The sequence below is a fragment of the Musa acuminata genome, chromosome BXJ2-6 (assembly GCF_036884655.1).
Source record: "Musa acuminata AAA Group cultivar baxijiao chromosome BXJ2-6, Cavendish_Baxijiao_AAA, whole genome shotgun sequence".
Taxonomy (NCBI): Eukaryota; Viridiplantae; Streptophyta; class Magnoliopsida; order Zingiberales; family Musaceae; genus Musa; species Musa acuminata.
In genome coordinates this window covers 4,619,168-4,631,857 of record NC_088343.1, presented here as the reverse complement: position 1 = coordinate 4,631,857, position 12,690 = coordinate 4,619,168, and the positions used below count along the sequence as shown (strand labels likewise).

At 37.5% G+C, this 12,690-nt stretch overlaps 1 protein-coding gene and 1 non-coding gene across 5 annotated transcripts; both read right to left on the bottom strand.

Annotated features, from left to right (window-relative positions):
• Positions 1 to 3,708: 3,708 nt before the first annotated feature.
• LOC135614336 (stromal cell-derived factor 2-like protein) lies at positions 3,709 to 12,397 on the bottom strand. Of its 4 annotated transcripts, none has more exons than XR_010487492.1 (6): positions 12,115 to 12,397; positions 11,948 to 12,019; positions 7,317 to 7,465; positions 7,088 to 7,228; positions 6,641 to 6,742; positions 3,709 to 4,234 (listed from the first exon to the last, which is right to left on the bottom strand). XR_010487492.1 is itself a non-coding variant. In XM_065111598.1 (5 exons), the coding sequence occupies exons 2-4, from the start codon at positions 7,407 to 7,409 to the stop codon at positions 6,683 to 6,685; spliced, it is 294 nt and encodes a 97-aa protein (XP_064967670.1). In that variant the 5' UTR covers positions 7,410 to 7,465; positions 11,948 to 12,394; the 3' UTR covers positions 3,709 to 4,234; positions 6,641 to 6,682. The 4 variants fall into 4 exon arrangements, 1 of the variants encoding a protein (XP_064967670.1); XR_010487491.1 differs by having other exon boundaries at positions 3,709 to 4,102; positions 4,185 to 4,234; positions 11,948 to 12,395; XM_065111598.1 differs by having other exon boundaries at positions 11,948 to 12,394.
• Positions 3,957 to 4,030, bottom strand: TRNAI-AAU (transfer RNA isoleucine (anticodon AAU)). Its single transcript has one exon. It is a non-coding gene; the product is annotated as a tRNA-Ile (tRNA).
• Positions 12,398 to 12,690: the final 293 nt, after the last annotated feature.

Below are 12,690 nucleotides of genomic sequence, written 5' to 3'. Positions count from 1 at the left end.
ATCCGGCGAGCTAAACCGAGGTCCAAGCGGCGGCGGTCATCGCCGACAGCGGGATCCCGTTCGTAGACGGCCGGAGGGGCAGGGCAGGGCAACAGAAGCAACAGAGGAGGAGGAGGAGGAGGAGGAGGAGGAGAAGGGAACGGGGGAAGAACGGGCAGCTCGGGCAGCGGTGGGTGGTTCTCTGGGGAGCTGCCCGTATAGAAATAGGAGGGCGGAGGATTAGTTGGTCATTATCTTAACCTTGGATTCGATAAACCCGCGGTTTGGGCCGCTCGCTTCCTCCCCAAACCTCACATTTTAATGCAAGTAGTTGAGCTGCGTTATGTCATGGCAGTACAGTGGAGGAGGTGGGAATTGGATTCCCCATCGTGCCACCACGGTTCCCTTGACCTAACCATGGTTACTGGATATGGTCGGGTGCTGTGGTGTGTTGTCGAGCATTAGATATCTAACCGAAACGACCACACCGATTCTCCCATTGGCCAATTCGGCGGGCCCCACCCCCCCCTCACTCGCTCACTCACTCCAGCAAAAGCTCAAAATTACATTCATATCCCTCCATATTTCCCTGAATTTAATTCATATTATAGTTTATTTTCATTAATGATATATTTGGTATTTGTATTTATTTATACATATTATTAGTTCACATAAAAACCTCGAAAAGTCAAGTCAGAGAAAAAAAACAAAAGATCTTATGTTGACCGATCTGAAAAAATCATTGACCTGAAGCACATATGTACGCCAACATATGCTCAATCATGTTGATGTGGATGCATAATTGAAAGGTCAACAAAGAATCAAAAACCTTTAAGGAGAAAAAATAAAACCCAACTTGAATGATAAGCATGTATTAAATAATAATAAAAAAGTGAGATATCAGTCATGCACACATGCTTTGCATTAAACTCCTTATTTATAATGGATTCAGTGAGATGAAGAAATGGATATATGAATCATCAAGCAAGCATTTGTGTATTAAGTAGAAGAGAGTAAGATAAGATAATATTGAATAGTAGGCATGTCTGACATGTTCAAAATTACAAGATAACCATATATCATTGACTTAGAGAGAAGTTAGATGGTCACGGGATGCTAATAACTACCCAAGCAATTATTCACCCATCTGCAAGTCAGTGAGTCTTTTTCGTCGGAATGAATTATGATATTAATAATTGATAATTTTTTAAATTAGCCTAAAAAAAATTATTATATTATATTTTATTGAATCTCGATGAAGTTAATTGTCATTTGTTATCTAATCCATATGTTGAGATAAGTGTATAGGATTAACTACGATGGTAGTAAGATATGCAATAGGAGTTGCGCCGGAGTCAAGACTATGATCACGTTAAGGGTTCGAGAGTTCGACGAAAGTCCGTACGGTCGTCGGAGGTTCTGCGGGAACAAATCCGAGAAGTCCAGGAGTTTGCCAAAGAAGCTCGTCGGAACTCGCCAAGTGAATTGTTACAAGTCCAAGAGTTTGTTGGAAGTTCGCCGGAGCATCGTCGAGGGTTCGTCGGATGTTCGCCGAAAGTTCGCTAGAAGCTCGCCGAAAGAAGCGATTGACGCATCGGAGCAGGTTGCAGTAAATGTCTTAAGAAATATCGTAATTAGCATGTAGATTAAGCTGGAAATGGAAGGTGATCCCATTACTTAATCTGGGGGCAATTGAGCCCTTGATAGACCCAAATTGGGCCGAATGGATCAGCCCATTAGAACCTAGATTTCTTGGTCGGCGATGGCACCGCCCAAGAGCTTAGGAAAGCTGGGCGGTGCAACTGCCCAAGTCAAGCAATGGTACCAGTTGGGCTCAGTCTTCGAGTGAGATTGGGCGGTGGTACCGTCTCTATCAAGCGGTGGTACCGTCTGAGCTCGGTCTCCGAGAGATAGTACCGCCCAGTTATAACGGTAGTACCGCAAGGACCTTGGAAATCCAGGAGATTGATATTTTTTAGCTCCAAATTCAAACCAGTTTGGAGTCTATATAAACCCCACCCTTTCTTGCATTAAAGGGCACCGAAAATCCAATCTTACTTTATGAGTTTTAGAGCTCAAAAGTGTTATATAAGTTAAAAGTTCTCCTCCCTCTTTTCTTCCAAGTTTCGATCATTCAAGAGATGAGTGAAAATTCTGTAAGGGTTGTCTCCTAAGCCCGTCAAAAGAAGTGAAACTGTAAAAGGGTGGTTTGCCTTCGCCTATTGAATGAAGGCCTCTAGTGGACATCGGTGATCTCGTCGGAGGAGGAAGCCAAAAGTGGACGTAGGTCAAGATTGACCGAACCACTCTAAAATTACGATGCTCTCTAGTTTGCATTTCTTCTTGCTACTTACCTCACTGCAAACCTCCATATGTGCTTTACTTCCTTATTACTTTTGTTGCACTCCCTTATGAACTCGCTTTCAAGTTAAGTTTCCGAAAACGGTTTTACGTCGGAAATAATTTCATCGTACAAACGTAGTTTTAATCGTTGTACTAATTCACTCTATAGTTTTTTTTTCGCTTTCAAGTTAACTCTCTATTTTTTTTGCTGCACTAATTCACACACCCCCCCCTCTTAGTACTCTTGATCCTAACATATTTATCCCCCTAATCTTTTTATTTGCATATAATTTCCAACAATCTAATTTTTTATTTTCTGGAATGGTTTATTTCATTTCAGTGATCTAAAAAATACTATTTTACATATTGAGTCCTTGTAAATATACTTAGGTTTATTGGAATATGGCTCCTACTCAATTCCTACGTGATGAAGTTAAGGATATTCCATTGAGACTAAAATGTTCTCTTTGTTTTTTCTTTTAGACTGTATATTTTGTGCAAAATCAATGAAATCATTTGTTGACTCAATTAGGGAGTTGTCACAGAAGCTCAAAATTTTGGAATCATCATAGAATTATCAATACAATAATTGTACTATTTGTACCTGTCTTTAATATCATGTGAACTACTTACCCATTTGTTATGTCATTTTAGTGGTTGGGTCGGCCTTCGCGATCATAATGATATCTTTTTATGGTTTAAAATAAAATCATTATAACTTAGATTGATACGGATTAGTACTGATTGATCCAAAATAAATTAGTTTTCAGAAGAGCATAAGATCCATCCGGACCTAACATTTTGTGAACCCACCTATAAAATCCAATAAACTCAATATTTGAAATATGTATTGAGAGCTCAATGTATATTTCAAATGTAAATTGATATTTGATAGAAATACTGATACTAATATTAGGATTTTAGCATTTGTAGGATGCTAATGTAATTTTTTTAATTTATCTAAAATTACAAGATAACTAAAATGTTTAGTGAGAAACTAATAAGAATTATATTTTTTATAAGATAAAAATTTAAATATTTATTTTTCTAAATATTATTGTTATATTTATTTATATGATTATATTTTTTATTTATTATATATTTGAGCCATACTATTTTTTATAGGATTTCATACATTCATTTTTTTTATTTACTTATTATTTAAATAAAAATTGAAAATATTAGAAGGATAAATTTGTTATAAATATTTAATAATTTTTTAAAATATAATTTTACCAAACAACATATCTAAAATATAATTGTTATCTATTATTTACCAAGCACTCGAAGAATTATATAATTACACATTTACACAAATATCTTTCTCTAATTGCACATTAAAAATATAAATATAAATATAAATATAAATCTCTTTCTTCAACTGTATAATAAAAATATAAATATATTCTCAAACGCAGTTAGAGACCTAAGCTTTTCATAACCTCGTAAAACTAAAAGCAACACAGAAAAGCCTAATTGTAAGCCCATAAAACTCAAGTCAAGCCTTAAGATCTTAACCTGAGACCCATAAACCCATTTCAACCCAATTCAACCTGAGACCAAGTGTTCGTCACCTATGAAACCCAATTCAACCCATAAAGCCCAAGTCAGACAAGAAAGAAAAAAATTTTAAATGGCCCATGCAGGTCTCGAACCTGCGACCTTCGCGTTATTAGCACGACGCTCTAACCAGCTGAGCTAATAGGCCTCGACAAGTATCAACACGTCGAAGCCTTATTCTGTAGTCCTTCATGTTTTCCTACTGCCCTCAATCTCAAGACTGAACAAGAAAGCCATGTATAAATCAACTTAGTAAACATAAGATGGAAAATGACCGACTTCAAGCAGCTTGCAGCTCTCACCGCCAAAAATCACCAGTATCCGATCGGTCATCCCCGCCAAAGCAGCTTACCTACAGGCAAAGCATACACAGCAAATCAGTAGGGATCGAAAAAAGTTGCAAAAAACACTATTATACCATACTTACAAGCACTACTTTGTGCACCCTCTAGGTTGTGAAAAATTACTTGAACAAGCAGCGTATGCAAAACAGCACTAGAATCCTAAACAAGCCTTTCTTGATCTCCTTATACAGCACTCACTTGGCATGCTTAACAATCATGTTTTGATGATCAATGAAACATCTAATGCACTAATTTCTGAAAAATCTCTAAGATCCATGTTCACTTCAGTTCTATGCCAAGAAACAACAGTTGCTCTCAGATTTTAAAATCTGTTTGTGCTCAAACAAAAGGCCAACCCCAGGCAAGTTGTTAATTGTGAGACTGCATCATATACCAGTAAGGCCTAAGGCTTTCAGCTGAATGACAGTTGCAGTCGTCCATGGGGCCAACACTATCAGCAAAGGATGTTAAATGAATCGACTTGGGACGTGGACGTGATTCCAATATGGATGTTTTGAGATGCAAATCTTATAGAAGTAAAATGAGGCATGACAATGATACAACAGTTCAATTTTACTGTATTGTCAAGAAGAAAAGTTTAAGCTAATCCAGAAAATAATGAATATCAAAGCAAGATATTGTAGAGTGAGATGAAGCTAGTGATTGCAAGCTAATGAGTCAGAAGGGAAAAGAAATTAACAACTAAAGATGTTACTTGATAGAATAAAGTTGAAAAATTAAAAGGATCAATTGCACATTGCTTGGTGGCTCTTGAAGCTTAGATTAAGGAAATTCAAGTATGAAATTAAGAGGCAATTGAATATAGGGGGAAGTTTTGAGTCTTACGACATTGCCTTTCTTTGATAGTCTAAAGTAATAACAAAAATGCTTAGTTAAAACTAAAGAAATGAAAACATATATAACCAGAAAATTGCTCAAAAAGGTCAAGGAAATGGAAGATCACATTTTATTTGGCAGGATAAAATTGCTCAAATTGCTCCAAATATAATTTAAAAGTGGCAGGATGGGATATCACATTTTATCTTGCAAAATGGAGAAACAGCGAAGAGAAATATTTTGTACAGAAAGTTCCATCCTGCCATGTACAAATTACCTTTTGTACAGAATATTCATCATCACACGGAAGCAAAAAAATGGACTAAACCCAATGGACGTGGCAGGATGGACTCATTTTAATAAGTGAGCAACATATAACTGCTGCTAGGTAATTTAGATAGCAGAGCAGAGAGAAGCAGCAGAAAGAGAGAAGAAGAAAGAATAAGAACAAAAAACTACAAAACAGAGGAACCAGATTGAGGGAAATCAGGAAGCCTAAAAGATATTCATTTTCTTTATTAAATTTCACATGCATCAAATGACATATGCTATATGTCAAAGGAGGAACAAATAACCATTTTAATTACGATGACATATCATCATGATCATAGAGTGGAAATGAATCACTGATTCAGCAGAAAAAGGACATAAAACCCTGATTTTAAGAAATTGCACAAGGAAATTCACTTGCAAAGATCCAACATTCTTCACAACAATAAGAGTAACTGAAGCAACCCTAAATCCTAGTTACTTCTTTGCTGCAATACAAGTGCAAAATTTAGACCTTTGTAAGAAATATTGTCTCTAACTAACATTGTTTCAAGCATTCCACCATAAAATGAGTATGATCCATGGTTTAAATTGCACTGCATGGTCCAAAACTGAGCTTTTACCATGGTAAGCTTACCATACCAGATAATACCGGGTCCACTTTTCTCTTTTCTACAAGTAGTTAACAGCTGTCTTATGTTTTTCCTCTCTCTCTCTCTCCCTCTCTCCTTCCACCACCACCACCTCCTCTCCTCCTCTGCAGTTGAGAATCCATCTACAAGTTGGATACGAGTTGTGTTTTGCAGTGAAAGTCAGGTGAGTAATGCATAAGAACCTACCTTGCAAGGGAACAACTCAAAATGGATGCTAGTATCCCAAAGCTTAAGTTGGAGGTAACAGGCATGTTTTAGCAGGTCAAAATATTGAGAACCAAACAGAATGGTTCCCTTGTCTGTATTCAAGAGGAGTCCCGCCTAACTATGTAGAGAAGTGGTGGTAAAAATTGCTGAAATTTTCACTAAAGCATAGATTATCAGCCATACAGGGATAGGTTATGCAACAAAACAGATGTACTAGACTGAAGTACATTTCAAGTGGGTTACATCCACAATTTGGATCCCCAAAAAAATTAAATTCCCAAGTAAAATTCCAAAATGCATTCACTTCTTAGCACTCAACTTCAATGGGTAGGATCCGAGATCAACTTCTAACAACTAAATATTTTTGTCATTCTTTCTTTTCTTATTAGAAGTAATGTGAAGCGACATAATTCCTTTCAGTAAGTTATAGTTTGGATCAAATTTTACCAGTAATGCTCATTCCATTTCTTGAGTTTGATCCCTCATTTCCTAGTAAAAACAATATGAACTGGAATACTTCATAATTCTTGAGTTCAGCAGAGTATAATCCTGCAGCAACAAGGAGAAACTTCAGGATTTCTATTATGATGAAGACTTCAAGAGAATGTCATTCACAAATAACAAATACAAGATGCTTGAGAACTTTCTGATAAATCAGAGAACTTCAATACTACTATAAGATATGCCAAAATTAGCAAGCATAACTAAGATGCACATGATTGGACAACTCATATTCCATGGCTTTCACTTTTTAACCTAAGCCTTGTGTATGTAGGCAATTTTCAGCTAAAGATCGCTCAGTTTTTTCATCCTATAGTCCACTACCTCTTGTGGGCAAAAAAGGGCTAAAACATGCTAATAAACAGACGGCATAAGGTTCTCATGGGAGATCACCCAACAACTATTGGAATCATCCACATCGGGAGATCCAGTGACCGACTGCTGCCCGCTCCCTGATCCATATGGCACATCGTGCGAGTGCAACCGGCACTTCGCCCTCTCGTGCATCAATTTGATAACAGACCCTAAAGTAATCTGCCCCAACAAAATGAACGAAGAAATTAGTGAAGCAAAATCAAGAAGCCATTATAGATATCGAGATATGGGGTTCGTCAGCAGAGACCTCGACGACATTGGCGGAGGCGGGATGGCAAGAGCCCTCGACGAGGCTGAGGAGGAGGAGGGCCAAGAGGGCGAAGAGCACGGAGAGCGCCATCGCGAGGAGGTAAACGAAGAACCAACTCCGTTGCCAAAACGGGAGGATGGGGGTTGCTTTTAGGGTAATTGAAAACGAATCAAAAACATTTGAGGAGAAAAAGAAAATCCAACTTAAATGATAAGCGTAGATTAAATTAAGAAAATAAGTGAGATATTAGTGATAGTGAAAGATCATGAAAATTCTACACATGCTGTAAAATTCCGGTTTAGTCCGTGTGAGAAGTGAACTAAGACCTAAATTAACTTATAATGAATACATTGAGTGTATTATTATTAATTTTTAATTTAATTATTTTTAATTTAATTATTTTTAATTAATGATTCAAACTCAATAAAATTAATAGGTCAATTATCCTATGGACCATGAGAATTGGTCTCATAGTCTAACCTAGTAGTGGATGGAGTTAGATGATACATTATAATGTGGAATCATCATCTCGCATACATCACCTTAGGAATATGCGCTTAAGACCATTGATGATAATGTTGCTCGGACTCGGGCAAGGGGAGGAAGAGACACTCTCTGACTTTGTCGTTCGGTTCACCAACGAAATCTGAGGTGTGCAAGAAGCCCATCCATCACTCGTGATTCAAGCTTTCATGATGGAGCTCAAGTCCTCTTGCCTTTTTTTGGCTATTGGTGGAGAGGTCATCGGTGACTATACTTGAGGTCCTCCGGAGGACCAACCAATACATAAGCAACTGAGGCGATGGTCTCAAGTAAACGCAAGGAGACGCGCAAGAGGCTACGATAGGAGTGATCACCGTTGGTTCCGACCATGAGATCACCTCAATGAAGAAAGCAAGATTGACCCGAGCCACCTGCTCATCCTCACTAAGGTGTTCCTAAACCTCACATGATAGGTGCATACGCTAATGGGCATGATGGAAGTTGTTATTTCGCTCTTGCCCTAGCTAGTCTAACATACGACACTACGATCTTAGCTGCAGACAACAACTCAACTACCATCAACTCCAGCACCCACCGGCATCGACGACCAACAAGAGACCCCAACAAGATAAAAGGAGATTGTGAAGCGATACCATGCCCTGGTTCATGGATAAGATATCCTTGTTCGATTGATGATCATTCCCGATGGCAAAGGTCAAGGACATCGATCATGACAACCTGCTTGGCCACAATAGCCCTCGAGCTAATGTCAAGCAAGACTTCGGTAGCAACGACTAAAAGTTCATTAGCCTCGACCAGCTCTTCAAGTGCATCGACGATGAACACAACTGCGATGTCGACAAGAGCGATGGCTACACCTCCCCGAAGCACCATGTCCTCAAGCTCGATGACTCACTACCAGAGGTGGCATTGACGACCACTTGGCCTTTCGCCTCCATCCCTTTCATCCTTGTCATCATCAATCTCTCGTACAATGTGAAGAAGCACCGGAAGCTATCGCTCTTACGCAAGAACGACTTCGCCAATGACCTCATTGCCAGCCTTCGATTACCGAAGGCGATCTCTAGGATCGAGATGATGTTGAATTCCATCTCTTGAGCGAATATTCTTTTAGTAAGCAACATTTAAACTGCGATCTACCTCATTAACCGCATACTCATCCCAATCCTACAACACTAGTTACTATTTGAAAAACTATTTCACAAAACCCAAAATTTTTAAAAACTTAAAATATTTGGTTATTTATGTTATCTTTGACTATGCCCATATGTTTCTTACAAGTCAACACAAAGATATAAACCTTATATTTTCATCAAACACTCCATTGAACATAATATTTTCCACAAATGATGTCTTTGTCTTCTCCTCGGCCAAGTGACACCAAAGTGCATCATCCTGATTATGTACGTGTCACTAACTCTTCATCAATTCGTATATCATCAACACAACCCAATAACACCATTGAGCCCAGACATTACATGCCAATACACTTCTAAAATGACATCTTCAAACTACACCAAATCTTTGATCTTTATGCTACCACAATTTCTCCATCTGACCCTATTAAACCCACAAGCATTACCTAAGCCTAAAAATCTCCACACTAGTGCAAGGATGTGTGAGAAAGACAATATCTTGTTTCAATGTCATATGAACCATTGTACCATCTCACTTCACATAAAATGTCATCAGGTGTAAATGAATCTTTCAAATTAAATGAAACTCAGATTGATATATTACTAGATACAAAATATATCTAATGGCCAAATAGTTTCATCAATGACCAGGTGTTGATTTCATAAAGACCTTTAGTTTAGTTGTAAAATCGATGACAATTCGACTCATCCTGAGTTTGTTTATGACTTAAGGCTAGCATGTATGTTAACTAAATATTAACAATGCTTTCTTACATAAAACCTTAACTGAAAATGTTTTTATGCAGCAACCTCATAGCTTTATCTACACTTAATATCCAAACCATATTTGTAAATTATAAAAAACTATTTATGAACTTTACCAAGTTCCAAGAGCTAAATATATCAAACTTGGCTCATTTTTTATGTTAACCGACTCCATCAACTCCAAATTTGACACTTCTTTATTTCTACGACAACAAAAATATACTATATATCTACTGGTTTATGTGGGTAACATTATTATCACAAGTGATACTTTCGTAAAAATTAAAAGATTCCTTAAGCAGTTGATAGATTAATTCTTCAAAGGCTTAGGAATCTTAAGATATTTTCTTAGAGTAGAAACAATATTTCCATCTTTTAGATTTTTTTATCTCAAAAGAAATACATTTAACATCTATTATCAAAGACGAACATGCAGACTATCACATAAATCACCATCCCACTCTCTATTATTAAATTACTCAAATTATATGATGATCGCTCTACTACAGAACCTATATAGCACCGACAAGTACTTGGTTCCATGTAGTATTTATCTCTAATATGTATAGATATTTCATTTACAGTCAATAAATTATCATAATTCATGCATCGATCGTCCACTGTCCATTGGTTTGCATTAAAATGTATCTTGTGATATCATAAAAGAACTCAATTATGGATTTCTTCGTAAACACTCATCACTTCATCTTTATGTCTTTGTCGATGTTAATTAGGCAAGTAACATTGATAATAGAATATCTACATTAGTTTATATTATTTTTCTTAGAGCAAATTTGATTAGTTGGAGTTTCAAAAAATAGAACACAATCACAAGATCCACCACTGAAGTTGAATACCGAGCTATCATCACCACTACTTCAAAACTCAATTAGGTCATCAATCTGCTACATGAATTTGGCATCATCTCTCAATCCACTCATATAATGTACTACAATAATGTCGATGCCACCTACCTATGCTCTAACCTGGTATTCTACTCTCGCATGAAACACATTACCGACTTTCACTTTGTTAGAGATCAAGTTATGAGACATCAACTATGTGTTTCGCATGTTTATACTTCTAACAAACTAACTGAGTCTCTCACAAAGCATCTTACTCGTAGGATATTTCAATTGTATCGATTTAAGATTAGCATCCTTAACGAAAACTAAATCTTATAAGGGCAACAAATATGAAATGATAACTTTATATTCTTTACCTACTCTAATCCTTAATTGATATATGATTTGAGAATCAATCACTAATATATATGTGCATGATTTGAGCACATGATTAAAAAAAATCTCTCGATCAAACCCTTATAAATATACATTTAGCTCGATGAATAAAATTATCCTTTCACGATAAAGTCTCTACAAATCTGTCCACGATCCTTCTGCTGTGATAAAACCTGAGCAGCGTATACAAAGTTCAACAAGTTTCAAGTTGTAGTGTATACAGGGAATTTATGGCGCATGTCCACACGTCAGGGTAGGGTAACAGAGAAGAGAACTGGCACAGATAAGGAAGGACAATATCCATGCAACGAGACACGTTGAGTTCAAGTTTACCGATCATATGGTTGTATCCCATATGTGTGTGTGATCGAGAGTTTGAGATAAACTCCATCGACATTAACCATTTTCCTTTGCAGTTAATGTCTAATGACTGATCACTTCTTCTCCTTTGATAAAACAACTAATGTTTTATTTATATACAAACTTCAAAATATTCTTCCCAGCTGTAGAGATGAATCGATAGTAAGTGACATTAAAAAGTTGTAAACCTCACAAATGGCTAAAAAAACGAAAATGATCATAAGATATTAACCTCAAATTCATTTCAGTTAAAAGAACCCAAAGCAAACTCAAGATGTGTATGATAAAGTGCAACAGCCAAAGTATAAGATGCAAACTAATTAATGAGTTTTTGTTTGGAGCTCAAATGATCAGCTGAGTAAACAGGCCATTCAACGCGTGAAACCATTCGAGATTAAACCAGCAATCAAACTCATAAAAATGGTAAGAAAAGATAACTGATGAACATATAGCTACATCTAAGTATAGTTAGGAGATGAGAGGAGAGAGAGAGCATAAAACTCCAAGGATGAATGAGAGCAGTAGCTATGGATCCAGTCATAAATACCCGAGTAAGATCTGAAGCAAAGAACTCGAATCCATGCCAAGAATATATAGAGAAAGAAGAGATTCATGAACTAACAAGTAAGAGAAGCCAAAGGAATCTAGCCTGAGATGGAATGTAGATCTGGGTATCCAGTTCTTGCTACGCATTCTGGAAGAGAACAAAAAGCTTAGCTAGAAACAAGAGATCGATCTTCCGCCATGAAGCTGCACTTGTGTCGAACAACATACGGAGATCTCACTGACCAGCAAAAATTCAAGATGCGGAACATGGATGTCTGCCAAAGGTTGGAAGAGGGAAAGTGAGAACAATGGAGAGAAGTGATAGAATGATTTCCGTTAAACATATCGGTTCCCTAAGAACGAGTGCATCTCTCAAAAGTCACGCTTCCTCCACCACGCCTTATCATTATTATTATTATGATCGCTTCCCTCAGATTTCCCATCTCGATTCAATGGACAGGAATCCCACAGATGAATTGTGCCGAAATCAGAAGCAAACCGGATCTAAAAGCATCCGTAGTCTGAGAGCAGGAAACAAAGTACCATTACCAAACCATAATAGTTCATTCACCGAGGGCCTCCTCACTACCCACGGCAACCCACCCCTTCTCTCCATGGGTACCCGGGCCAGATGGGACAGAGAACATAAGATAGAAGTGACAAATGGATCACAGAGAAAGAGAAGAGACGAACCTTCACACGCGTGGTCGCCTCCCCAGATGCACCTGCACACCTTTCCCATCAACGCTCGTCTTACTTCAACTCCTGTGCATGTTACAGACGCGGGTCAAAGAGGTGGAGAGAGCCGACAGAAAGAGG

Coding starts and splice junctions, on each gene's coding strand:
- LOC135614336 (XM_065111598.1), bottom strand. CDS start 7,409: ATGGCGCTCTCCGTGCTCTTCGCCCTCTTGGCCCTCCTCCTCCTCAGC. Junction 7,229..7,316: donor CCTCCGCCAATGTCGTCGAG/GTCTCTGCTGAC, acceptor TTGTTGGGGCAG/ATTACTTTAGGGTCTGTTAT. Junction 6,743..7,087: donor ATGATTCCAATAGTTGTTGG/GTGATCTCCCAT, acceptor TTGTTGCTGCAG/GATTATACTCTGCTGAACTC.